Below are 24557 nucleotides of genomic sequence, written 5' to 3' on the forward strand. Positions count from 1 at the left end.
TCTCTCTCCTTTTTATGGTCGCAATTGTGGGGAGGAGAGGTAGAGGGTGCCGTCAGGATTGAAGCGTAGCAAGGAGAAGAAGAATCGCTTAACTCAAATGCGCCCATGAAGCAAAATGAAAGGGCAGAACTGTAGTGAAAGAAGGCTGACATGTGAAATTAGAGGATGGGATGATGACGTGGATAGCCTGCATGTTCAGCTTGCTGAATTAATTGCATTTAGTGGGCTTCAATTTTATAGATTTATAGATTTGGCTTACTTTTATTTTGACTTTGTGCGACCCATTGTTTTTGTGTACTGTGATGGCATAACGTTGCAATAAAATGGCTGTGTGCATCTCTCCGATGCAAAGGCCGAGGAGCTCCCTTTTCGGAAAAAAAAGAATAGATCCTTACGCCAAGAGATAGAGGCTGTGTTCTTTTCGGCTTCTAGGACTGCCTTCTCATAGAAGTTGTTCTCATGTAGCTTCCTAAAGAAGCCGCATCTCAGATTCGCTTAGGTTTCCAAAGTATTTATGCCAAACTAGTTTAATAGACTAATCAAATTTAAGTGATGCCTGGCAAAGGTGCGAGAAACTCAAGGCCACTCTTCCTTCAGGGCTTTCTTTATACACTATTATGGATAGTCAAATAATGGGAAAAATTGGATTCAACTGTCAACCGGTCCTATCAAAAGTAGGATTGGTTATGGATTCGAGCCATAGCACATGGTTTCATAAAATCTGTATGATTTTTCCGATCTAAATCGAGCATGTTTCCATGAAAAAGATCTTGTTCAGCATGTTCTATTCGATACTGGTAGGAGAAGAACCCGACTCGTTATTCTTATAAAAAAAGGGGAAGCAAAACAAAGTCAAAATGATATGGGTCGCCCCTTCTTCTTGCACCAAAGATCTTACCATTTCTGAAGAAACGGGTGCTACATTTCTTTCCAGAAAACTGGACGAGGACAGCTTTTCGAAGAACCCAGCACATGAAGCTGAAAAGAACTGGCCTAGAAGTTCCAGTATTTAACAGTCAAACTACCGTTGGATTGAAATCTGCCGATGGACGGTGGAGAAGGCGGACCTACGACTTGCTTGGACCTTAGTCCGGACTAGGGATGGCAATGGGTACCCATTACCCGCGTACCCGGCGGGTAAATCCCCATTAGGGTACGGGTTTGGGACAGAATTTTAACCGGCGGGTACGCAAATGGGAAATACTTCGTACCCATCGGGTAGAGCGGGTATGGGTATGGGAATGCATAACCCATACCCTTTTACCCGATTACCCGTATAATAAACTCATACGTGTGCGATGTGTTGCCATTTACAGTTTTAAATGATGTAGTATTATCCTTTTATGTATTGTTGTTATTTATAATGTGTTAATATATTCCTTCCGTCCAACAAAAGATGTCTCAAGTTTGTCAAAATTTAGATGTATCACATGACTTAGTGTATAGATGCATTCAAATTTAGTCAAAATTGGGACATCGTTTGTTGGACGGATGATTCGTATTGTTGATGACAAAATTGTTGTGGTTTTGAGAAATATGATGCCGTTTCTAAGGAACATGTTCTTGTTGATCAAATTTTATTAAGTGTATTTTTACCCGCGGATATCCGTCTATCCTGACGGGTGATGGGTATGGGAAAAAGTTATACCCGTTGCTGGGTACGGATACGGGTAACGGGTAAGCTTAAAAAGGACGGGGAAAAATACGGGAAGACTCAACCCGTAACCAGCCTACGGGTGCCATCCCTGGTCCGGACTGCCGGAGGGAATAGTTGCCTTTTTCCATTTCTCTTGGAAAATCAGCGATTTCTGTATGTACCAGCGTCAAAACGCTTGATGGAAACATTTCATCTCGAATAAAGAACCCCGCTACACTTCGATCCATCTCCGCGAGATCTGCCGTGTTCTCCCCTCTGCCGACTCCCGATAAGATCCCTTTCTCCACCGATCCGGCTCCTCGGCGATGGTCGTCTGCAAATGCCGCAAGGTACTCTCTCGTTTCTCCACCAATCAGGAGATCGGCGTCCTACATGTGGGGTAGGGGTGGGGGGTGGTGGTGGCGTGGTCTGGATACGACCTGGTGCCGCGGATTTGAATTTTAGCACCAGAGTTCTTAGATTTGCTGCGGTCTGTAGAGTTTTGGAGTGAAATTTTGTGTTCATATGGTGTTGGGGGCTTGCTTTGTTTTTTCAGGCGACCAGGGTTTACTGCTTTGTCCACCAGGTTCCGGTCTGCGGTGAATGCATCTGCTTCCCGGAACATCAGTTATGCGTGGTGAGCTTCTCTACATGTCGCTTATCCTGATTGGGTCCATGCAAAGAGCACACGTACAGAAAATATAGAATTGTAAAGAATCTTAAGATATTGTGTGATTACTGAATATTTTGTATCCTGGTGTCTTAATTGTTTATAGACATTGCTTTGGGTAGCCAATACATTACTGAGCTCGCTGGACCTCATTGTACATTCCAGGATGTGCAAAGGATGTAGCTTTGAAATGTGCAATGTAGATATGTTTCCATTATGATACAAGATGGCTCACATTTGAGAACTGTTGGGATCCCTGGTGCTGCTGTTTTGTCAGACTTCATTGTTGTATTCGTAACATCATTAGCACCTTTAACTGATTCAACAATGTCTCTGCTCCTGTTTTTATGAACCCTCTCCCTATATTTCTTTTGTGATGAACTGATGAGCTCTTCTGGAGATGAATATTGATATTTATTTATCAAGAGTTGTACAATCCTGGTATGGTCCCATACTTTCCTGTGTGGCCTGCCACAAAATATAGGAAGCACCAGAAAACAAATCCAAGCCCATGCTCAAGCCATATAACTACAAGCCACATCCATCACTCATTCCTCTCTACTTTGGGCTTAATAGGGAAGCACAGACCTCTATAGTTGCTACCTCTTTGATTCCTCAAACGTAGTGCTGCATCTCTGCAGTAATAATTTTTTATGTCAGATATGTGCATCCTGTCATCATATATTCATATCTCTTTCCTGTTCTATTTATTTTGCATAACAGAAAGTTGATAACCACATGCAACATTGCCATTGGATTCTTGTTTATAGTGTCCTCGCAAATTCGTCAAAATAACGATAATGTATTAGTTTTAGAAAACTGATATTCTTATTTGCCCTTATCCTGTAGGTAAAAAACTATGCTGAATGGGTTGTTAATTCTGATTATGACTGGCCACAACACTGCTCACACTGCAATTTGGTTCTGGAAGGTCCAAGTGAAGAAACTACACGATTGGGTTGCCTCCGTATGTAATGCTTCAAGTAGTATTTTTGAATCCATTCATATCTGGGAACCATCTTTGTTAAATTTAACAAGATATTGTATTCTTGACAATCTTTAGATGTGGTACACACAAAATGCTTGATATCACATGTCCAAAGTTTCCCAACGAAAACAGCACCAGCAGGATATGTCTGCCCCTCATGTTCAGTACCTGTAAGTTAATCTCTCTCTGACTCAATATGATATTACGCTGAGGCTCCAACAGCTTAAATTATGATATAATTCCAGTTATGGCCTCCTTCAAGTATTAAAGATACAGGTTCTAGCCTTCACTCTAAACTGAAGGAAGTAGTAATCCAGGTCAGTCCTTCAAACCAATTCCTGCTTGCAAGATCAAAATCATTGATTTTCCTCTAATAAATTTGTATTCATTTCTATTTGCATTTCTAATAAATGCTTCTTTGGTGCAGTAATGCACACTACCTATTTACTACTCTAGCATCTGAGCATATTTGCTGCAAAGATTGATTTTCTCCACAGTTTGACATAGCTTGCATTTTCCTAACATGTCTCAGACTGGATTGGAGAAGAATGTATTCGGGAACCATTTTGTGACAATGCCTAAAGCTGATGCTCGCACCCCTCCTGCATTTGCTTCCGATCCTCTTAAGCATCTGCCCGGTTCTGGTGAATCTATTGGTGCAAACACAATTAACTCTCTTAAAGATGCAACTGTACCATCAGTGTTACTTTCCAAGGAGGAGAAATATCCTGCTGGAATGTATTCATCTGGGACATCTAGTCACGTGGAACGTGAAATAGTTGAAATGGATGGTCCTGCTCCTATAACAACTCAATTCACAGAACAGGAGCCCAATTTCATCAGAAGTCCAAGCCCACATGGGGTAAGTCATGCCATATCCCTGTCTGTATGGTTAGTGTGTTTTTCTACTGTTGAGCTTTTTCTCAAGCACATCGATAGTAGTATTATTCATAATTCCTTCATTTTGTAGCCCGGTGCCACGACAAGAAAAGGTGCTAACTATGTTGAGAGGCAAAATTCAGAGATGTCTTATTATGCTGATGATGAAGATGCAAACCGCAAAAAGTATACTAAAAGGGGTAAGGATGCATCCATCAAAAGCTAATTTGTACTTCCATCCTCATGTTATGTCAAAGGTTTCTTGAGTTTACCCAGCTTTTTCGATAAGATGGTTTGAACATTAAATTTACTTGATGTCTCTACAATATATTTGCCCGCACTGGTAATGTTGTCAATTACCCTAAAGACAATTTGTAATCAAGCTAACCCCCACCTCCCTACCCCCTAAAGGTGTATATTTTATTCGTAGGCATAATGTCTGACATGTACGTTGCCTTAACCCTGAGCCGCAACATTGCTAAAACCACATGTCCAATTTTTTGTGTAGCAACTTTGTGCCACAGACAATCTTGACTATTTACCAGATATTGTATTGGAAACAGGACAGTATGTGATTGGGTTTACATTACGTTGAAATTGAGATGCAATTGATAGTTAATAATAATCTCCATAGTGTAAATAGCAATGTACTACTTACACATGTGCTATGTGGGAGAATGCTACCAACGCTGTGGTCACAAGGCAGCAAGGGTAGCAACCTTGTTGCAGTTAGAGAGGTTCTTGCTGAACAAATTCAACTTTGGAGTAGCCTTTATTTCAATATTAGTTATTTCCCTCATGTTTGAGATTGGCTCGGTAAGGGCTTCGGTGGAGGAGCAGGATCTCGGCGTCAGCTTCAGTGAAGGAGCGTGTGGACACAGATGGAGGAGCAGACGAAGGAGCGCTGCTTCGGATGGAGGCGGAGAAGTGTGCCCAACGGACTGAGGTTGGGCATATGTGGATGAACGCGATGGTCAGGATGAAGGATACACATGTGCAATATGTGACCCATTAAGCCCATGTCGAAACCCTAGCCTCCACCAGCAAATCTGCATCATCAATCCTCCACCGAGCATGGCTGAACAGTTCTGTTTGATGTGCATCCTCCTTTCTTAAAGGATGGCGTATAAGTTCTTATTCGTTATTTTCTCAAAGGATGGTGCATGGCATGTGGATTCTCCCAACTGCATGTATGTGGGCCATGGAGACATACTACTACACCTATTTGCATGCTGCAATTAATTGCAAAGCGTGGGTGCCCATGCATCTCAGCTGTTCAATTAGTGATCAGCTGCATATGATGATTACTTGCATGTGGTGATTAATTTGCAGAACAACTGGTCAGCTGGTCTAAGGGGCTTCCTTGGTATATGTGCACAGAGCAAATACGCCATCCTTTAAGAAAAAGAGGGAGTACTACACATCTGAACCCATGACCAAACTCCTGATCCTATTTCGTCCCCGAACGCCCCCCCCCCCCTTCCCCTGACCTTCAACCACCCGCGACGATGGCGACTGTGCGGGCTCACATCAGCAGCGGAGGACACCATTTTCTCTCTGAAGAGGCTCGATTGCTCGTTGATGCGCCTCAAATCCGCTGGAGGACCTAGCAGCCCGCCCAATCCCATGCCTATTAGCCTAAGCACGCCTATTATTTCTTTGAGACATATACGTGATACATGTATATGCTGGAAAATGTGAGAAGACTTATTTAGAAATAGTTTGCTTCATAAGCAGTCAATTTTAGCTGGAACAAGTACTTGAAAGCATGGTAGTGCTTGCTTCTTATGAAGCTTCAATTTACAGGTACCTTCCGTCACAAATTTCTTAGGATGCTGCTACCTTTCTGGTCTAGTGCATTGCCAACATTGCCAGTTACAGCACCCCCTAAAAAAGAGAATGATGCTCCTGAAGGCCGCTCACGACATCAGAGATCATCAAGCATGGATCCAACAAAGATCTTACTTGCAATGGCAATCATGTAAGTTTTCTGCCATGCATTTGTTTTCTGCTCTGCGGGAGTGTCAGTAAAGTTCAAAATGAATAATGCATTTGACAATGGAATGAGTATGATTAACGTACATGTGCCCCAACATTTGCACAGCCATTCATTTACATTACAAATTTTCTCTCTCTCTCTCTCTCTCTTTAGCTATCCATTACATGTACAGTTTTAGCTGATCCAATATATGGTGAAGTAAACTAAGATGGTTCAGATGTTAAACGTTTATGACTTGAACAGTCTGTTACTTACTCCACCTAGGTCCATTCAGACCCTATTATACTCTCATCTTTACCCACTTAAAAGGTTCTAAAGTATTGAACATAGTCATTGATGTTACTAAAACATACTCCCCTCTGTTCCACAGCAACTGTCCCACACATACCTAGTAGGTAAAATTATTACGTGATATTTGATTGAATTGGATAACTCTTCTGTTAGATGTTATACTACTAATCTATCTAGTGAGAGCAAGTCTGTTATGATTTCAATACATATTACTTCAATTTTGTGCCTCCTAGGTCTCATTGTGGGACGGTACAACTTTTCATGTTATGGAATAAGAAAGGTATATGCTTGTATAACCTAGGCTTATTAACAAAGAGTGTTAGCAGGTTGTCACTCCCACACCTAACTAGGTACATATCCCCATAATTGATTTGACAGCATCTAGCCTAGGTGCAGTGGCTGCTAGGTTTAATGAAATATTACACTTGAAGAATTGTAAAATACAAGCATTCATGTATGCTAACTGTGAACATAGCTGAAACTGAACTGATACTGCTAAGCCTAGACAAGTTATGATACACGCGTTGAGACTGAAAGAATATTAAGTTCACTATTGCTGTAGCCATTGTCTTTAAATTTTGTGGGGCAGTCACAAACTCTGCCATGGAAAGTGTCCTGAACAAGCATTGGCTACAGCAAACAAAGAAAGCGAGATTGCTCAAACACTTAAGCCTGTGAGGGGTGTGCCTTCGGTTTTCGGTTCGGTTCGGTTTGTACGGTTTTTATACTTTTGTTTGTTCGGTTTTGTATACAAATACGGTTCGGTTCCGGTTATAACCATTTAGTTTCGGTTCGGTTTCGGTGATAACCATATTAACCAAAACTGACGTGAATTTTTGAGCAACGCATAATAGAAAAAATATGTTTTCATTTCATCTCCATACTTGAACCACTATGCAGTCATAGAGATGTATCTTGTAGGAACAAGGAAGTTTTATTAAAGATAAAATCTAATGGGCACACGTGTGCCCTTTTGTGATTTCTGGCGGCGCCGTTGGATCCCTCCAAACGAGCCAGATGCGCTTGGGTCACGTGGGCGCCCCTTCCAATCTTCTCTCTCCCCGTGACTTTCTCATCTCGCAACGTCTGGTCCGCCTCCTTCTCCACTTTCTTCCTCCCTCGACCCTAGGTGCTTCAGGCTGCGACAGCGGAGTAGGGCACGGTGCCAATGCAGCGGAGCAGATCGCGGGGTTGGAGCAGGCCGCGGCGGACTAGGGCTCAGGCCGGAGCAGGCTGTAGCGGCGCGGCAGAGCGGGACGCGGCGGATCAGGGCGTCGCACTGCCACGGAGCAGTGACAGTGGTGGGTGCAGGGCTGCACGCAGCGGGCATGGCTGAGCAGCGGTGAGGGCGGAGCTGTGAGCTGTGGTGGCGGTGGTGGGGGACAGCGCGGCGCGCGATGGGTGCGGCAACGCAGAACGACGCACGGTGGCGGCTGGGGCGGCCTAGGCCCCGGACGCTACGGGCAGCCAGGCAAGCGCGCCGTCGCTGACCAGCATCATCGTGCAGGCCTCTGTGGAGAGTGCCGTTGGCAAGCTCCGTGCTGCCGCGTCCTCCTGCACGACTTGGCAGAGTCGGGGCGGCTCAGTGGCACAGTGTCCTGCGGCTGACGTGGACGAATGCGAGTTCCCTGTCATCTCCCTCGATGGTTGGTGAATTCTTCGATGTCGTGCACGGGCCAGCAAGGTGTTTGATGGAATGTGTGTGCGTGCTACGATGTGGTGTGATGCTAGGCTAGGCCGCAATGCACCGTTGGCTGCTGTGTTCAGCCTTGCGTGGGTAACTGCAGTGTTAGCGAGCCGGTAACTGCAGGTTAGAGGGCCCGTAACTTTAAGTTAGAGAGCCGGTACCTGCAGATTGAAAAGGTGCTAGTTGTAGTTTCGGTATCTGTAGGTTAGATGGTCGGTGACTGTAGGTGTTATGGCCCGGATTACGCATATAGCTAACACATCTAGGATTAAGCTCATTGCTGCAATCAAAACCCGAACTTGCTCTCTATCAACATAACAGATAGGTCACATCAACATTTCGGTTCAGCAGTGAACTACAACACGATATGGCACAACACATAATCGACACGGCGAGATATGATTCACATGTTTCCCAAGATGCCAAACATGCACACATATCCTAAGATTGATACATCACAACTCAAACACACATACAATAGATATAACACATAGTTCAGGTTTTAACTTGAGTTCATAAGCGATACAACCACATCGAAAGTCGAATAAAAGACAGCAGAACAAGGTCCAAGTAGAGCCATAAGATGGCTGCAAGGTACACCTTCGATAGCCCAACAAAATCAACGCAAGGGCTGGCCCCGTGTGTAGGGAAGAACCAAGCAACTACTCGTCTCCATTGGAGATCGATATCGCTCTCCAATGGAGTTTGCTCTGCAAAAGCGTGTCAACAGCAAGGGTGAGTACTTGGGGTACTCAACAAGTCTTACTTTCGTTCATTTTAATTTGTTCCATAGCATGCTCATTAGTCAAGATTAAAGAGTAGCGATAGATTGCAAGTGAGGTCTCTTAGACAAGCAAAAGTTCAGATCTGAACCAAACGATCCAGCCCCTAAACCGTCACGTTTTCCATGCTAAAAGGCATCATAGTAACTTATGAACCACCTAGGTTCAACTCCAAACAGTTCTGGAATTTTTGGGCAGCATATGAAACAATTGCTAGCAATGAATATCAACTAAGCATGTGAAGGACAGATTTATACCATGCTGTTCTACAACAAGTTTAACCACTTAAACAACATGTCAAGAAGTCATACAATGTACATTAAGATAATCTAAAACATTGCATCAAAGGTGGGAAATAATCTGGACATAAAAGCATAACCATAGACATGACAACTACACAATTAAGCATGGCAAAAGACAAGTATTCCAGATTTTTACCAATCTGTCCAGATCTGTAATACACCTTAAAAGCAGCCTAAACCATGTCAAATATAAGCCAAAAGTGATACATAATCATGTCATACTATTATTACCTAAACATAGGAAGCATGGCATTCACTCGCAAGTGAAATAGAACAAGATAAACTAGATTAAGCATGATAAGGAATGGAATAACCATGCATCAACTAGTTACCATGGCATCAATATTATACCAACTCAATGGATATAAACAAGTATGCATAAGCATCAAGTATAAACTTTAGATTTAAACAATGGCATGTTGTGACAATTCCAATTGACACATAGGATCAACACCAAGTATGAGTGACTCTAACTCAAGTGTGATATAACCAAGCATGTCCGTGACCGTGGACATGGCCATTCGAATTGCGGGATGTGTTCCACTAGGTTTATTTCAGGGCGCTAGAAAGCATTATCCTGGCCCATAGGTTGCAGTCGAAGTCCAAGTTCGTTTATGGTCCATCGAATTGCGGGATGTGTTCCAATTTGCAAGAGAGGAGCACAAAAAGCGACACCATGTCCGAAGACCAAATCCAACCAAGGAAAACTACCAACTGAAAACAGCAGCCACCATGTTAGAGCTAGGTGAGTTTGTTGGTCAAGACCGTCCCATAATGACCAATGAGGTAGTACGATTGTGGCTTGGATCAATGGCATAAGATTTCAGTCCTTAATTGACCTAAAAGTGGGATAAAGAACCAAATGACAGGTACCCACTCAAGTCTACCATTTTAGTTTCAGTTTTAATTATCATAAGTAGAGACACCACTCTCTACTCATGGCAATGCTGAAATTATATTAAACTGTTCATAAGCTCAACATCATGCTCAAGGTTACCAAGTCTACCAAGACTCCGAAAGCATGACTTGACACGTATCATATAAACATGGGTATACAATATCAAGAGCATAATCAAGACCAATTGATTAGCAAAATATAAGATTACCACAATCAACTCCTACTCATGCTAATGACCAACATAAGCAAGTAGCGAGCAATTAATAGAAGACATAAGCATATCAAGTTCATCGCAATCATCACACACAAGATATATAGCAGAAATTTAAAGTTGATACACCCTAAGGGCTGGTTGCTTTGATCACCTTGCTCGTAGTCCGAATCGTTCTCACTAAGCACACCCTCTTCGTCACCTATTGCAAGAAGCAGCAAAAAGATCGAATAGAAAGCAAATGAGTTCACCACACATCATCAAAGTACATAGATAAAGAATGCAATATGATGCCATGTGAATGATGCATGATGCGCAAGTAAGGACATGGAAGGAATTATGGACTAGAGCACATGATCAAGCAAACTAGTTAAATATGCACTTTATGTTTGATTGGAACATAGAGTTATTATGCAGAAGGCTTTATTTTCTTAAAACGATGCCATAAATCTGACTATACCCTCTAGCCACCAGTCGTGCCTTGTATCGTTCTACTTTTCCTTCTTCATTCTGCTTTATTGTGAATACCCACTTGTAACTAACTGCCCTCTTTCCTGTTGGTAGAGTGGTCAATACCCAAGTTTTATTCTTTATTAATGCTTCATGTTCCTCTACCATGGCTGCACGCCATTTTGGGTCTTCCTTTGCCATCTTCCAATCCTTTGGTACTGACACTAACTGAAGTGAGGCAACAAAGGCTTTGAAGGATGGAGATGAAGCCTCATATGACACATAGTTACGTATAGCATGTTCATCAAAGCCATACCTCTTCATTGGTCTTCCCGCAACAGCCCGAGTACCTTTTCTCAAAGCAATAGGCAAATCTATTGATCTCTCCGTGGCAGCAGACTCGATTTCACCATTGCTTTCCCGCAGAACTTCCCTCAGACGGCTGTATGGTTGCACTATCTTGCTGCTCCCCATGTATCACATGCTGCTCATCACCACCACCCTGCTGTCTCCTGGTATATACTTGGAGGTTTCTTTCCTCATTCACCCTGCGCCACTGTTGTTGTTGCTCTTGGGCCTGACCTTGATCTCGCCCCGCTGCTGGAATCATACCAACTATCGGTTGTTGTTGTTGCTGCTGCATTTGAGCCTGCTCAACTTGCTCCTTCTAAGCTTATTCAACTCTCATCTCCCCCTCTTGACCAATCTCACTGAGCTGAGGATTGTCAAGATCCTGAAACAGCAGGCTGAGGTCAGTCTTTTCACCATACAAAGGTTCAGACTCTCTAAACGTAACATCCATACTGACAATGACAAAGGTTCTCCTTTCAGTGGGACTCCAACACTTACATCCTTGCTGCCCTGGCGAGTAGCCAATAAAGATGCACTTGATGGCGCGAGGATCAAGTTTGTTCACTGAGGGCCTGTGATCTCTAACAAAACATGTGCAACCAAACAATTTCGGTGGCACAATGAAGTTATTCTTTGGATAAATCAATTCACAGGGAGATTTCATGCCTGTCACCCTGATGGCATACGGCTTATCAAGTAAGTTGCAGTCATAACAGCTTCGCCCCATAAAAATTTCGGCACATTCATAGTGAACATAAGAGCTCTAGCCACTTAAAGTATGTGTTTGTTCTTCCTCTATGCCACTCTATTCTGAGGGTGTGTATCAGGGCATGAAGTTTGATGCAAGATTCCTTAATCAGACAAGAAATTTCCAAAAACATGATTAACATATTCAGTCCCATTGTCGGTCCGAATAGCTTGTATTTGCAGACGGAACTGATTCTGGACAAGAGCATAGAAATTTTTGAAACAACCAAACGCTTCATCTTTATGGCGCATAAGATAAACCCATGTCATTCTGGAATAACAGTCAATGAAGGTTACAAAATACTTCATGCCATTGATGGACACAACTGGACATGTCCATACATCAGAATGGATCAACATGAAAGGAGATATACTTTTGACCCCCTTACATAAGATGTCCTAGTGTGTTTAGCAAACTCACAAGCATCACACTTGAATTTGTTCCTATCAACTCCACACATTACAGTTGGAAACACTTGGTACATCTTATCAAAAGCTATATGACCCATACGACAATGGTGAATTAGTGCCTTCACCTCCTTGTCCTCGGTAACGGCAGCAAGAACTTGACTCCCTTCTTGGTCAAAGCCATTGCGATCCAAGTACCAAAGTCCTCTATGCCTGGTTCCAGTCCCAAGCTTCCTCCCCGTCATTTTCTCCTGAATTAAACACATTCTTTTGTTAAGAAATACTCCCTCCGTCTCATATTAAGTGACTTTCTATTACATGTATCTAGACGCTTTTTAGGCATAGATAAATCCATATTTGGACAAATTTGAGTCACTTAATATGGGACGGAGGGCGTACATCACAGTCTAACCGATCAATCAGAGCGCGTAGAGACACTAAATTCACAGGAAATGCAGGCACATGTAGAACTGAAGAGAGTTCAATCCTAGGAGTGCATCTAACTGACCCAATTCCCTTTATTGGTTGTGCTGTACCATCTGCAGTATGAATAGTTTCTTGGTATGTAGGGGGAAATTCACTATATGATACATATTCTGCTAAGTTACCAGAAACATGTTTCGACGCACCAGAATCTAATACACATTCCGAATCAATTTTTTGTGTTGCAAGAAAACTCTGTCAATGTTACCTTCATTGGTATAGACGAAGTTGGCGAAATTTCCATAGCTGCTTGTCCCTGCTACCTCAGTGGTCTGTCCAGATTTCTGCCCAGATTTCACCTGCTGCTTGTCCTCTCCTTGTGCAACCAGATTTGCCCCTACGAGCTCCCCCATATTGAGCTCTAGCACCTGCACTTCGACCACCTCGATTGCCACTGCCATATGCACCATTGTATCCCCTTGCTCTTCCCCTTCTAGGAGCAGTGCAATGTCTGCTCAAATGCCCCGTCTCTCCATAGTTATAACATTACCTATTGTCTCTCCACTCCCCTGCATCTCTCCTTGTGCCCAAAGCGAATGCTGACTGAAACTGTGATTCACTTGTCTAACCAGATTTCAGACGGACTTCTTGAGATATTGGTGCTATGGTTTAATTCAAGGAGGGAAGCTCTGACGACTGATGCAACAATGCAGCTCGACGGTTCTCAAAACAAGGGTTCAAGCCTTTTAGAAGCTTCATCGCCCTCCTGTGCTCAACCCACTTACTGACGGTCACAACATCATCACGATTACGCAACTCCAGTGGGTCACTCTGGTCTAGATCAGACCAGAGATGCTGCAGCTCCTCTATATATGCTATCACACCTCTCTCTCCTTGGCGCAAGTCATGCACTCCATCCTCAATTTGTGACATTAGCATAAGGTTTCCCTTATCGGAGTATATTTTTGATAGTGTACTCCAGACTGTTGTAGCACTAGAGAGCCCCTCAACAGAACCAGCAATTGAAGGAGACATAATTCAACAGCCAAGCAAAACTGAGAAAATCAATTATACTCCATTTCTCCCGGTCCTCACTTTCCTTGTCCTCTGGTTTTGTATTCTTTCCTAGCACATAACCTTGCGAACCCTTCCCCTTTAAGATAAGCAAGGCTCTATGAGACCAGCTCAAGTAATCCCCATACCTTCCAGCTTTACCCCGTTCGGCATTAGCTCGATCTTCTGCACTACCTCTGGTTTGGGACCTGTAGCGCCTCCTCTCCCTCCAGAACCTGCAGCACCCTCTTCAGTCTTGGCCACAAGAAGCTCAGCCAGCTTCTCGAGAACACTTGTCAGCTCTTCCCCCCATGCTTCCTTGATGCACGTCTGCCTCGATTTCCTTTCTTGTCCTAGACCGGCCTGTTCCTCCTCCGTGCCTGTCTGCCTAGATCTACCCTCTCCAACAATAGATCGAGGGGAGGGTGGAGATCCAGACGCCACCTTAGGCTGCAAATGAAGCAGCCAACAGTTGCATCTCGGTGGCCATCAACTCTGGCACCAGCTCCACCGTCTTCCCCGTCTCCGGCACCACAGTTGTAACCTCCTCCACCACGGGCTCTGATACCATGTGGCGTGGAGGAGGAAGTAGAAACTCACCTTGCTACTACTGCTGCTGTGTGTGGAGTGTGTGTGGCGGCTGTGTTCTGGAGAGCTAAGGGGAGCTCCTCCAGGAAAGCCTTAACTAGTTAGGTCACAACTACCATGGGCTGTATGGGCCACATGGGCTGTTGAGTAATAAAGAGGCCCAGAACATATCCAACAAAATTCAAAGATATCAATTTGAATGATTTTGAACATAGGTTGTACCAAAGGTTTGTAAATAAATTGCACATAGAAGACATAGAATGGAAAGTTTTAGTTTGCAAAGCTTTTCATGATGACGATTTTGACAAAGGCATGCAGTGACAATGTAATGCAATGCAAATGCTCATGGATTAAGATGCATAATCAAAACTTAGGGCTTTGGGTCACTACAAAACCAACCCCCCTTAAAAGAATCTCGTCCTCGAGATTACTTTTGCCCTTCAAAAGAGGAGGGGAATTCAGACTTAACAAACACTTCTCGCTCCCAAGTGTCTTCTTCAAAATGGTTGCTCCTTTGAACTTTGAAGAACTTGGTACAATGTCTCCTAGTTTTTCTTTCAGCTTCGTCAATAATCTTAATTGGCACTTCAGGGTAGTAGGACCAGTCTTCTTGAATTGCTAGGTCTTCAAAATTGTGAACAACCTCACAAGGAACCCGAAGACGCTTCTTCAATTGGGATACATGAAACACATCATGAACATTAGAAAGTGTCGGGTGTAGTTCCAACTTATAGGCCAGTTCACCTCTTTTCGCCACAATGGGAAATGGTCCAATGTACCTCGGGGCAAGCTTTCCTTTCTTTTCAAACCTTGGGAGTACCCATCTTGGGAGAGACCTTGAGATAAACCACATCACCTATCTCAAAGTTAAGAGCACGACGATGACGGTCTGCATAGCTCTTCTGCCGGGATAGAGCAACTATCAACTTCTCTCTAACCACCTTGACTTGCTCTTCACCTTCCTGAATAAGATCAGGACAAAAGAATTTCCTTTCTCCCATCTCCGACCAATTCAGAGGGGTCCTGCATGGTCTACCATACAACAAGGCATATGGAGCCATACCAATGCTAGACTGATAGCTGTTGTTGTAAGAGAACTCAGCTATCAGTAAGCATTTCTCCCAATTGTTTCCAAAGGTGAGAGAACACAAGCCCTCAACTCCATCCAAGAACACATGATTCGAAATCAGGCACACCTGAAACTTGCATCCCCTAGGTATGTCCTTAAACACCTGATTCACCCTATCAACTTGTCCACTCGACTGTGGCTGAAAGGCAGTGGTGGAAGAGAGATGTGTACTCATGGCCTGCTGAAATTGCTCCCAAAACCCAGAAGTAAAAAGACTTCCCCGGTCAGTATGAATTTTCTTGGGCACACCATGAAGGCTCACAATCCTGGAAAGAAAGGGACATGACGTCCTCGTCAGTCACATGCCCAAGCCAGGCTTTCCCCTCTTCGCACACGCCCACATGCGTCCAGTGCCGGCACATCTTCGTCATGTCCACACACCTGACCCGCACATGTCGATAACCGCAAGGGTCGGCTTTGATACCAATCTGTAACGTCCCAGCGTCACTCCTGACTGCTCTCTAGGCTTCAAGACTTGCCCCACAGACCAACACATGTCTTTCCAGCGCATTTTCTCCTCACTCATGCGCATCACCCATCCTCAAATTGCTCTCAGCCAAGCATGCTTAACTTTGAGGTTCCTTTCGGATCGCCTCCCGGAAAAGAAGATATACCTTGTTGATATGAGTATTCTATTAATCCTATTAAGCCATAGGCCAGCATGTCACAGTAGGTTAGTCGGTTGGTAACTACATATTGAAAAGGTGGTGACTGTAGTTTCAGTAACTGTAGGTTAGAGGGGCCGGTAACTGTGGGTTAAGAGGGCTGATAACTGTGCGTTAGAGAGCCGGTAACTGTATATTGACACGTCAATTAATTTTTGATCTTAGTCGCCGTGTCCATTATCTTTTCTGCGGCGCACATGTGCGACGAAGCTATGTCGACGTCTACGGTGCATCGGGACAAAGATGGACTTGTTGGTGCGACGTGAGCGGGATGAAGCTGGGCTGACGAATTTTGATGGCCTAAACTATTAGTTTCTCTTCTCTTTTTTATCATTTGTATAGTGTGACTAAGACCTAAGATTGTTTTCCCACGAAATTTAGGCTGCTGTGTGGAGCTGAGCCTAAACCTATACACATGGTGGAAAAAAGTTGGGCTTGCTCAGATAGGCCAGAAACACTAGAGTTGAGGTCTATAAAGGAACCCAGGGCGTACAGGTAAGACTTCAAAAGGCGCCTATATTTTAAAGCGAAAGGCAGAGGGGTGCCCCTGACACTAGGCTTTCGGTTTTTTCGGTATTAAACCAAATGGCTTACGGTTAGTAGTTTTGCTAACCGTAACCGGATCCGAGAAGGTGAAAACCGGAAAAACTGGAATTTCTGTTTCGGTTCTGTGTTTTTTGGTTCCAGTTCGGTTATGCACACCCTGATCTGTGATGCCAAGTGCAAGTGATCAAGTTATTGCCAGCACCCTCCAGTATCCTCAACACTCATTGGTTTCCATCTATGGTCAGATAAATACAGTTGCAGCGTAGAAAATATATAGCTCAGTTCCCAGAGCGAGCACAAATAGCATTGAAGACAGCTTTCCTTTCTTGTTTTCCTGTTGATCTGAAGGTTAAAATTACCTAGAGGAATGGTTATAGCCTTAAAGGGGAACTTGTGGTACATTTACCTTGACATTGCCGATTGTTCACAACAAGTGTAGGCAATATAGTAACATCTCTTGAACCTTTTCCAGTCTGATACAACATATCATATAGAACAGAAGATACACGAGTACAATTATATGTGATAAATGTTCGCATTGCTTTATTTTACTTCAACGAACATACATAATAAACAATACGCAAGGTCAGTTCACCTGTGCCTCCTGCTCCGTTTAAAGTAGGGTGGTGGTCAGAATCAGCGTTTGGATCTCCCATGCACTTATCAATCTTCCTGCCCAAACCTCTTTAAGTGTAATATCACTATAGTTACATCTATACTGAACCGGTGATTCCATTTTATCTGCGAACAAAGTGCCTGGTGACATACTGCTACATTGTTAGAAACTATGTACATGAATATCTTAATTCAAGTGCATAGCAAACCATATTCATCGTATGTTAATTGGAATAAAAGAAGTATATTTTCGTGCAATAAAACTCTGGTGAAGGTAATTCGCAGAAAGAAGAGGAGCCAACCTAGTAATTTTATGACACTTCCTGCACACTTTGTGTTATATTCTTGTCCATCATTGGGACCTTATGTTCAAAATCAACGTAGTCGCAACCACCAGATTCATGGTTTTCTTTTCATCTCATTTGCAACATTAAACGCAGAAAGTAGACTCAGGTTCTCTACCACAACTTTCCTTGATTGCTCGTACAAAAATCTTGTTCTGGATCAAGTGCACAATACCTTCTATGGTTTGTACACTGGTTCTTGCATTGTTTAGTCACAACAAATGCTTGAGGGCTGTACTAAATAATATAATGGGGCGTGAACTGACTATAACCTCCTTTTTTGTAGTCATTGTGCAGCTCATTTAAATCTTTTGAGGAAATGCAAAAGCATATCAAATTTTGGGCCCACATTCATCAATCTTTTTGTCCACAGCTCATACTCAACCTGGTCATCAGGATGTGGAATGGCCTCCCTCCAATCAAAATAAGCATTTCCATTTCACCTCCTTAACAGCCTTCTTCAATTGTTCACCAAACATTTTATCAATTAGAACAGACATAATGCTTATGTTTTATATATTACTTCGCAGCCTTGTCACGTCCTGAGGTAAATCCATTTTTTTGAGCGGCTCATCCATTGAAAGGACTGCCGACGCACCAGCATTTTGTGCATTCCAAATCTTCATGTCAAACACGCAATCTAGATAACATATATAGAGAAAACAATATCAGCCTTTAATTTGAAGTAGCTTTTTTCTTAGAGGATAATTTGAAGCTTGGGCAGCTAAAACTAGAAGGCCAGAATTAGGGGTGTAAATTGGACAGGCTTGCTGTTTGTCCTGCAGCCCGTGCTGCGGTCGCTAGCCCATTTATTTTTATCTGGGTTATCCGTTTCTCCTGCAGGGATAACACTGGGACAGCCATGACGACCCGCGGGATCCCGCATGGCCCAGCGGGTCTGACACTGCTCATGTCTTTCCCCCATCCTCAATGTCTCTCGTGCTCTTCGCCATGGTAGCGCCCGCCATCCTCATGTCCGGCCTTGACAGGAGCACACCCAGCCAGGTGATTGGGTCAGGCCCGCGTCACCCAATAATTTTTAAAGTTCTTTTTCATTAGAAGAAATTATCAGAAAAAAATATAATCACAGTGCATTTCCCCACCCAACATTGAAAATACAGTGTTTGCCCCACCTAATATTAAAAACCTGAGTCCTCCACTAGCCTGGAGGCAGTCGTCCCACGAAATGCTCACAGCTGCCTCCCTGTGTCGTGCCGTTAGCCTGGTGGTCGAGGATGATCCCCGTCCTCCTCCCACCTCTGCTACAGCCAGCGGCGGTCAAGGAACCGCTGGGGAACAGGAGAAGAGGAGGAGCTTCCCCCGTCCCTAAAGCACGCGGGTAGAACGGGGCGCTGTCGCAACTCTTTCCGGTGGGGACGCCAACCGTGGATCTGTCAGTGACTTGATCTCAGAGGTGGAACCTGGACTCGGTGGCACGACATGTGCTTCAGTACGGCCGCGACTATTCCACACTGCGGGCCGGTGTCCTTGGAGAATCACCAATGGTGGGTGCAAGAAGAGCATCGGTGGCTCTCTTCGGCTTCGTTCTGCTCGCTTCCGGAGAGGGCACTGCGTCAGCGGAGACTTGGTGAAGGACAGATGGGATCAGGTTTTGCTCCGGCAATGCAGGAAGGCGCGACGGCGACAGCTCTGCTTCACTTCCGCTCTAGCTTTGGGCCCTAATTTCTGGTGATATACTACTAATCGTTGGCTGCTACTAGCAGAGTAGCAATAGGCAGGCATATAAATCATATTTATCCCATATTTGCTGTATGCGAGGCTGCAGGCTACTATGCGGGATAACTGTGCCGAGGATGCCTAACCCACATATCCCAGCGGGACACGATCTAGCAGGATGTAGGCAGGAAAATTAATCCGGCAACTCTTACAGCAGCAGCGTGGGCGGGATGAGGCTGTCCCACTTGCACCCCTAGCCAGAATGCACCCTAAGGCCTAAAGATGCGGAAAATCCTTTCAGTGCTTGTGTGCTAGGTGTCTTGATATCCCAGCCCTGCCTCTGTCGATCGGAGCGTTGCAATGAGCTTAGAGCTATTAGTATGCAAGCCAGCCTTTTCGTATATGGTCCAGTACATCCCCATGTTGGCCCACAATAGACATGCTATTTATTACGACAGACCTGATATGGCCCATGTTTTTGCCTCACTTTGGTCATGGACTAATGATACTGACATGCACCAAAACACTGCACATATTAGCAACCACAGTGGTTCATCTCCAAACACCAAATTCCCTTGTTGGGGATATTTGAATTCGTGCAAATTTCAAAGCTTATGCATCAATTCTAATCTGATCAAATTTCCAATCATCACAAAGTTTTCAATCATTACAAATTTTCCAATCGACAAGATCTGGACTGATCAGCAACATCTGTACTCATCACAAATTCAGTCTGGACAACCAATCAACCAGAAAATGGATATGCCAGAAAATAGATAAGGAAAGAGCTAAACCCAAAAATCGATCAAGGACCGGATCAACCAGAAAATCGAAATTATTCATGAGCAGCGAGAGGTGATGGCCGACGTCCTGTTCAAGGCCGGCATGCTGGACATGGAGGAGTGGCTTGCTACGCGAAGCATGGACGACGAGCGGGCATGCACATGGGCCGCCGTCACCTGCAACCACGTACCATCCGCATCTCGGGGCTCTCCTCAACAGCTCTGGCAAGCTCGGTCATAGGCTCCTCTGCCTCGAGTCACTCCGGTCACCCTCTCTCGCAACAACTTCTCGATGTGGCGGCATGGAAGACGTGCCTCGCGTGGGTGTCGTTGGGAGAAGGGGTAGGAGAAACTGGAGCTCGACACTATGCCTGTGGCCACCGGCCACCGCCTTTTGCGTCGTCGGATGGACCGCTCCACTTCTTCGTCGGTTGTGCAGCCACCTCGCCGTGTCTATCCTACTGGCCGTCGCCTCTGTTCAGTGCCGCCTCGTGCCCGAGAACAGTTACCTGGCGTCTGCGACGACGACGACGACCATGGCGCGCTTTGATGGACCCAAGGAGCACTTCGAGTCCCTCCCGATGGAGTTGTACCTGGGGGGTGGTGGAGCCGCATGTGGCCGGCGTGATGGTCAATGTCGGATCTGGAGAGGGTTGCCGATGTGAGGAGGCGATGCCGCTGCAACTTGAGACGGTGGCGGCTGGCGATGAACTCCATGGCGGCGATCATGGATCTTCACGGCACGTCGACGCGCTCCGGCGTTCGCTGCAACTTGAGATGGTGGCGAATGGATTTTCGAGGAGGCGGGGGACAGGCGACCATAGTTGGTGGCGGCGAGAGGGTGAGACTAGGGCATATTTAGGGTGAGCGGTGGGACTATGTACCATCCCGAAAAATTGAGTTGGTCCAGCAACCACATACGAAGTGGAGCAGTATAGGCACTGTTTATACCCGATACTGGGCCAGAAAAGAATCCACTTGCCCACCACTCCGACCGTTCCTACATCACGGGACCCAAACATCCTTGTTCCTAAAGATGTTCTTATTTGGCCTATTTAATTGTTAGAAACAGAAATTGGCTAAAAAATATACCGGACTCAAGTGAAATGAGTCTAACTTTGAGGTCAAAAAATATAACACCATCTTTTGACATCCCTAAATAATTTCTGGTAGGGCAAAATATGCAAAAGAAAACCTCATTGATGATGCAGTTTCTTAGTGGTGCGAAAGGATAGCATTGAAAATTTGAAATAGGGATAAGGATCTTGTCAGATAGATAGTGACCGATAACAGAAGAACGTGTCGCTTCAATTAATAAAATGCACTGCACACCATGAATTAAAAGAGAATATGTCAAAAAAAACATCATGACAAGAGCGACATATCTAAAAGGAAGGCTCCTATTACCTCTTGTTTCATACTCATCAACCGAACACTGAACTGCAAAACCCTCCAAAGAGCATGGAAATAATTCTGCTAAACAAAAACAAAAAACTGTAATTACGATAACAACCAACATCTAAAGTGAAGGGACAACCAACAAACCACACGCGATGCATATATATAATAAACCGTACTACTGGGTGTAGTTACTCCCACTTCTCATATACTATTTCTATGATACTCCAAAGCAAACTGCATGAAAAAAATTACAAGTCAGTATATAGTTTTTTATGTATTTTAGAAATACCTTAATATTTGTACATATAATGTGGAATATTAAAAACCTGTGCATACTACCTACAAAGTACTCCCTCCGTCGCATTAAGTGTCGCAACTTTGTCTAGATACGCATGTATCTAGATGCGTTTTAGTGTGTATGTACATGCATATCTAGACAAAGTTGTGATACTTAAAGACGGAGGGAGTAGTATATATTTACTTCACGTACTCTATACTGCCTATATACTAGTATGATAAACATCCACTTGACTTCTTTGTAAGTAAGCGAAGACGATATAGATAGTGTGCGATCGACATGGGTGGAGATAAGCATATTTGGCTTCCGGCCCATTTCTCTAGAATTGTTCCATAGTAAAGGTTTATGACAGGTTCAGAAGCTCCAACGATGGAAACTAACAAAGTACTTGGGAAACATCAGAATTTTTATTTGAATACTGGACTATTGTCAAGGTTGCTAACATTGCAGTTCATGTTGTTTTTCTTTAGAGACGTTGCGCTTACTGGGTACAAATAAAAGTACATATGCTCCTTTATTCTGTTAGTGTTCATCGGTAACATACAAAGTCATTTGTAGACAAAAATAAATTCTACATGCGTGAGGCTGTAAAGCTAATAGTTTGTGTTGATGGAATACTTTGTTTTATTGTAGCAACTTTTATAATCATCTCTTTTTAATTGCCTTTTAGTTTGGTCTCTTTTCTGGAGACATGAATTTGAATTAATGTACAAAAAATTGCATGTTAATGCAGGGCATGTGTGGCAACGATGGGAATCCTCTATTACCGGTTGTCACAGCGGAGTCTTTTTTCTGAAAACTTTGCCGACGACGAGCCTCAATAGTACAGTTGAAACTTTGGACCATGCAGTTTTATGTCTAGTACTGCTTTGCTGCTGATTCAAGGGTTTTACCCTCCCTGTAGCCCTTTTTGGGGTTCGCTAGTTACATGAGTTAAGTAGACCGAAACACCTAATGGAGTTCGGGCTATACGGGGTCTGAAATTTAAACTGTTTCTATAGGATCGTTCGTGTGGTTTTGTAACTATGAAGCTGTTATATTGGTATGTACACCTGATGGAAAGCCATAGAAAATTGTGGTCTACCTTGTGTTCATATTATGGCAAGAGAGTAACTGTCTGTTCTTACTAATTGACGACTGGAGACTGCACTGTGATTCCATTTAATTTCCATCTCATTTTCGCTACTACTAAAAGCACGACTTGTAACAGATTTAAATGGCTATACCCTGCGACTGTTTATATCATGTTTAGCTACGTGGCGGTGCCGCTCCACAAGAGCAAGATTGTGGAAACAAATGCAGATTTCTCTTTTTTTTTAGACGGAACAGGTGTGAGCACGGCGTCAGACAGGGGTCGTCGCATGAACTACTGTGTAGCTAGCACCCTAAGGGCATCTCCAATAGATGATTTGCTGCCGTTATTTAATGCCATGTGTCAGATTTTTGCTTAGGTGGAAGAGAGTAAGAAAAAGCTTAGTACTAGTTACTTCTGCAAGAGACTACTACCTCACGGGTACCAAGAAAACCTGGAGTATGACAAGTGGGTCCTAATAAAAAGATACTTTTTAATTGAAAAAAGAAGTGATAGGTAGGAGTCTGAAGTGATGACATGGAAAGCTAAGTACAAACTCTGGTAACAGCCTGTTGAAGATGCCCTAAATGCAAAGTCTATGAAATCCGAACAAGGCGGCAGGACAACCAGCAACGCACGAACCAGCACGACGCAAACGTGAATCACCATGACAGCCGGCAGCGCGATCGGCCCTTTGTATAGGCAAGTCTGGCCTTGGGACGACGGAAGTGAAACGCATATGAGCGACCAACGTAGAAAGAGCAGGAGGCTGCCCCCGGGCACACAAAAAGTGGGTCAACTACGGGTCGGGGGGCCACCCAGGGCAAAGCAGCTGATAGCGGGCCACCAAAAAAATGTGCACTGTTGAAAAAACGAAAAATACATGGGCACTTGTTGAGGTGGCGTGCTGTGAGGGCGAAAGATAATCGTCCATCTAAACAAAAATCTGACCAACATCACCGTCGAAGGCATCGAATGTGCGTGACTGGCTCGCCTCCTGCTTCGTACTGCCATGCCGGCAGGAGAGCGCAGAGAAGGGCTCTTGTAATCCAGGCAGCCACCACCTCGTTGAGCCAAGCGTGCTGACAGGGCGTGTTGACCCCTTGTAGTGCACCGCGTCGACAAACGGAAAATAACGTGGCTATCTCCTGTTGGAACGCACTGGAGTGTAGCGCTGTATCACACTCCCATGTGCAGATTCTAAAATTATTATTTATTATTTATTGATTGATTATCTTTCTTTCCGCGGTCTAGACAAACCCCGGGAGCTCGTATGCAGGGGTACAATGCCAACACGGTGTTGCCTCTTCACTAAGAATCAGCTACCCCGCCGGTTCACAAACAAGCGAACATACGGAAATTCCAACAAAATCAAGAAGTGAGATAAAAAATGCATTAGGAAGGTGCCAACTACACGTCTCCCTTAGTCCCACCACCTCCTATAGGCAGGCGCACGAGGAACAGTTACCGGGTTTGATCCCCGTGTAACAAGAAAGAAGCAGTTTTTCTTGAGCTAAAGTGCTTTGGAAAGACAGATGCACGTTTTTCTGTCGACAAATCTAAATCCGAACGTGCACCTACCCGTGAACGGATTGAGTAGTCGCCCTTGTCAAAGCGGTCATATGCAACGGTGGCCCCCGCAAAAGTGTCCAGATAGCATTGGCA

At 44.2% G+C, this 24557-nt stretch overlaps 1 protein-coding gene and 1 non-coding gene across 5 annotated transcripts; both read left to right on the forward strand.

Annotated features, from left to right (window-relative positions):
* Nucleotides 1-1203: 1203 nt before the first annotated feature.
* On the forward strand, nt 1204-1279 carry MIR5068 (microRNA MIR5068). The gene has a single exon (NR_126852.1). It is a non-coding gene; the product is annotated as a microRNA MIR5068 (primary transcript).
* A 449-nt stretch (nt 1280-1728) lies between these two features.
* Nucleotides 1729-22989, forward strand: LOC100837706. Of its 4 annotated transcripts, XR_002965064.1 has the most exons (11): nt 1729-1986; nt 2193-2273; nt 3156-3273; nt 3370-3464; nt 3540-3611; nt 3827-4156; nt 4265-4373; nt 5980-6154; nt 11220-11544; nt 11625-11840; nt 22554-22989. XR_002965064.1 is itself a non-coding variant. In XM_010236407.3 (10 exons), exons 1-9 carry the CDS (start codon nt 1963-1965, stop codon nt 18618-18620), a joined length of 1119 nt encoding a protein of 372 aa, XP_010234709.1. In that variant the 5' UTR covers nt 1732-1962; the 3' UTR covers nt 18621-18667; nt 22554-22989. The 4 variants fall into 4 exon arrangements, 2 of the variants coding, with proteins under 2 accessions (XP_010234709.1, XP_003573889.1); XR_002965063.1 differs by having other exon boundaries at nt 11220-11840; XM_010236407.3 differs by lacking the exons at nt 11220-11544; nt 11625-11840 and adding an exon at nt 18506-18667 and having other exon boundaries at nt 1732-1986.
* Nucleotides 22990-24557: the final 1568 nt, after the last annotated feature.

The sequence above is a fragment of the Brachypodium distachyon genome, chromosome 3, assembly GCF_000005505.3.
Source record: "Brachypodium distachyon strain Bd21 chromosome 3, Brachypodium_distachyon_v3.0, whole genome shotgun sequence".
Taxonomy (NCBI): domain Eukaryota; kingdom Viridiplantae; phylum Streptophyta; class Magnoliopsida; order Poales; family Poaceae; genus Brachypodium; species Brachypodium distachyon.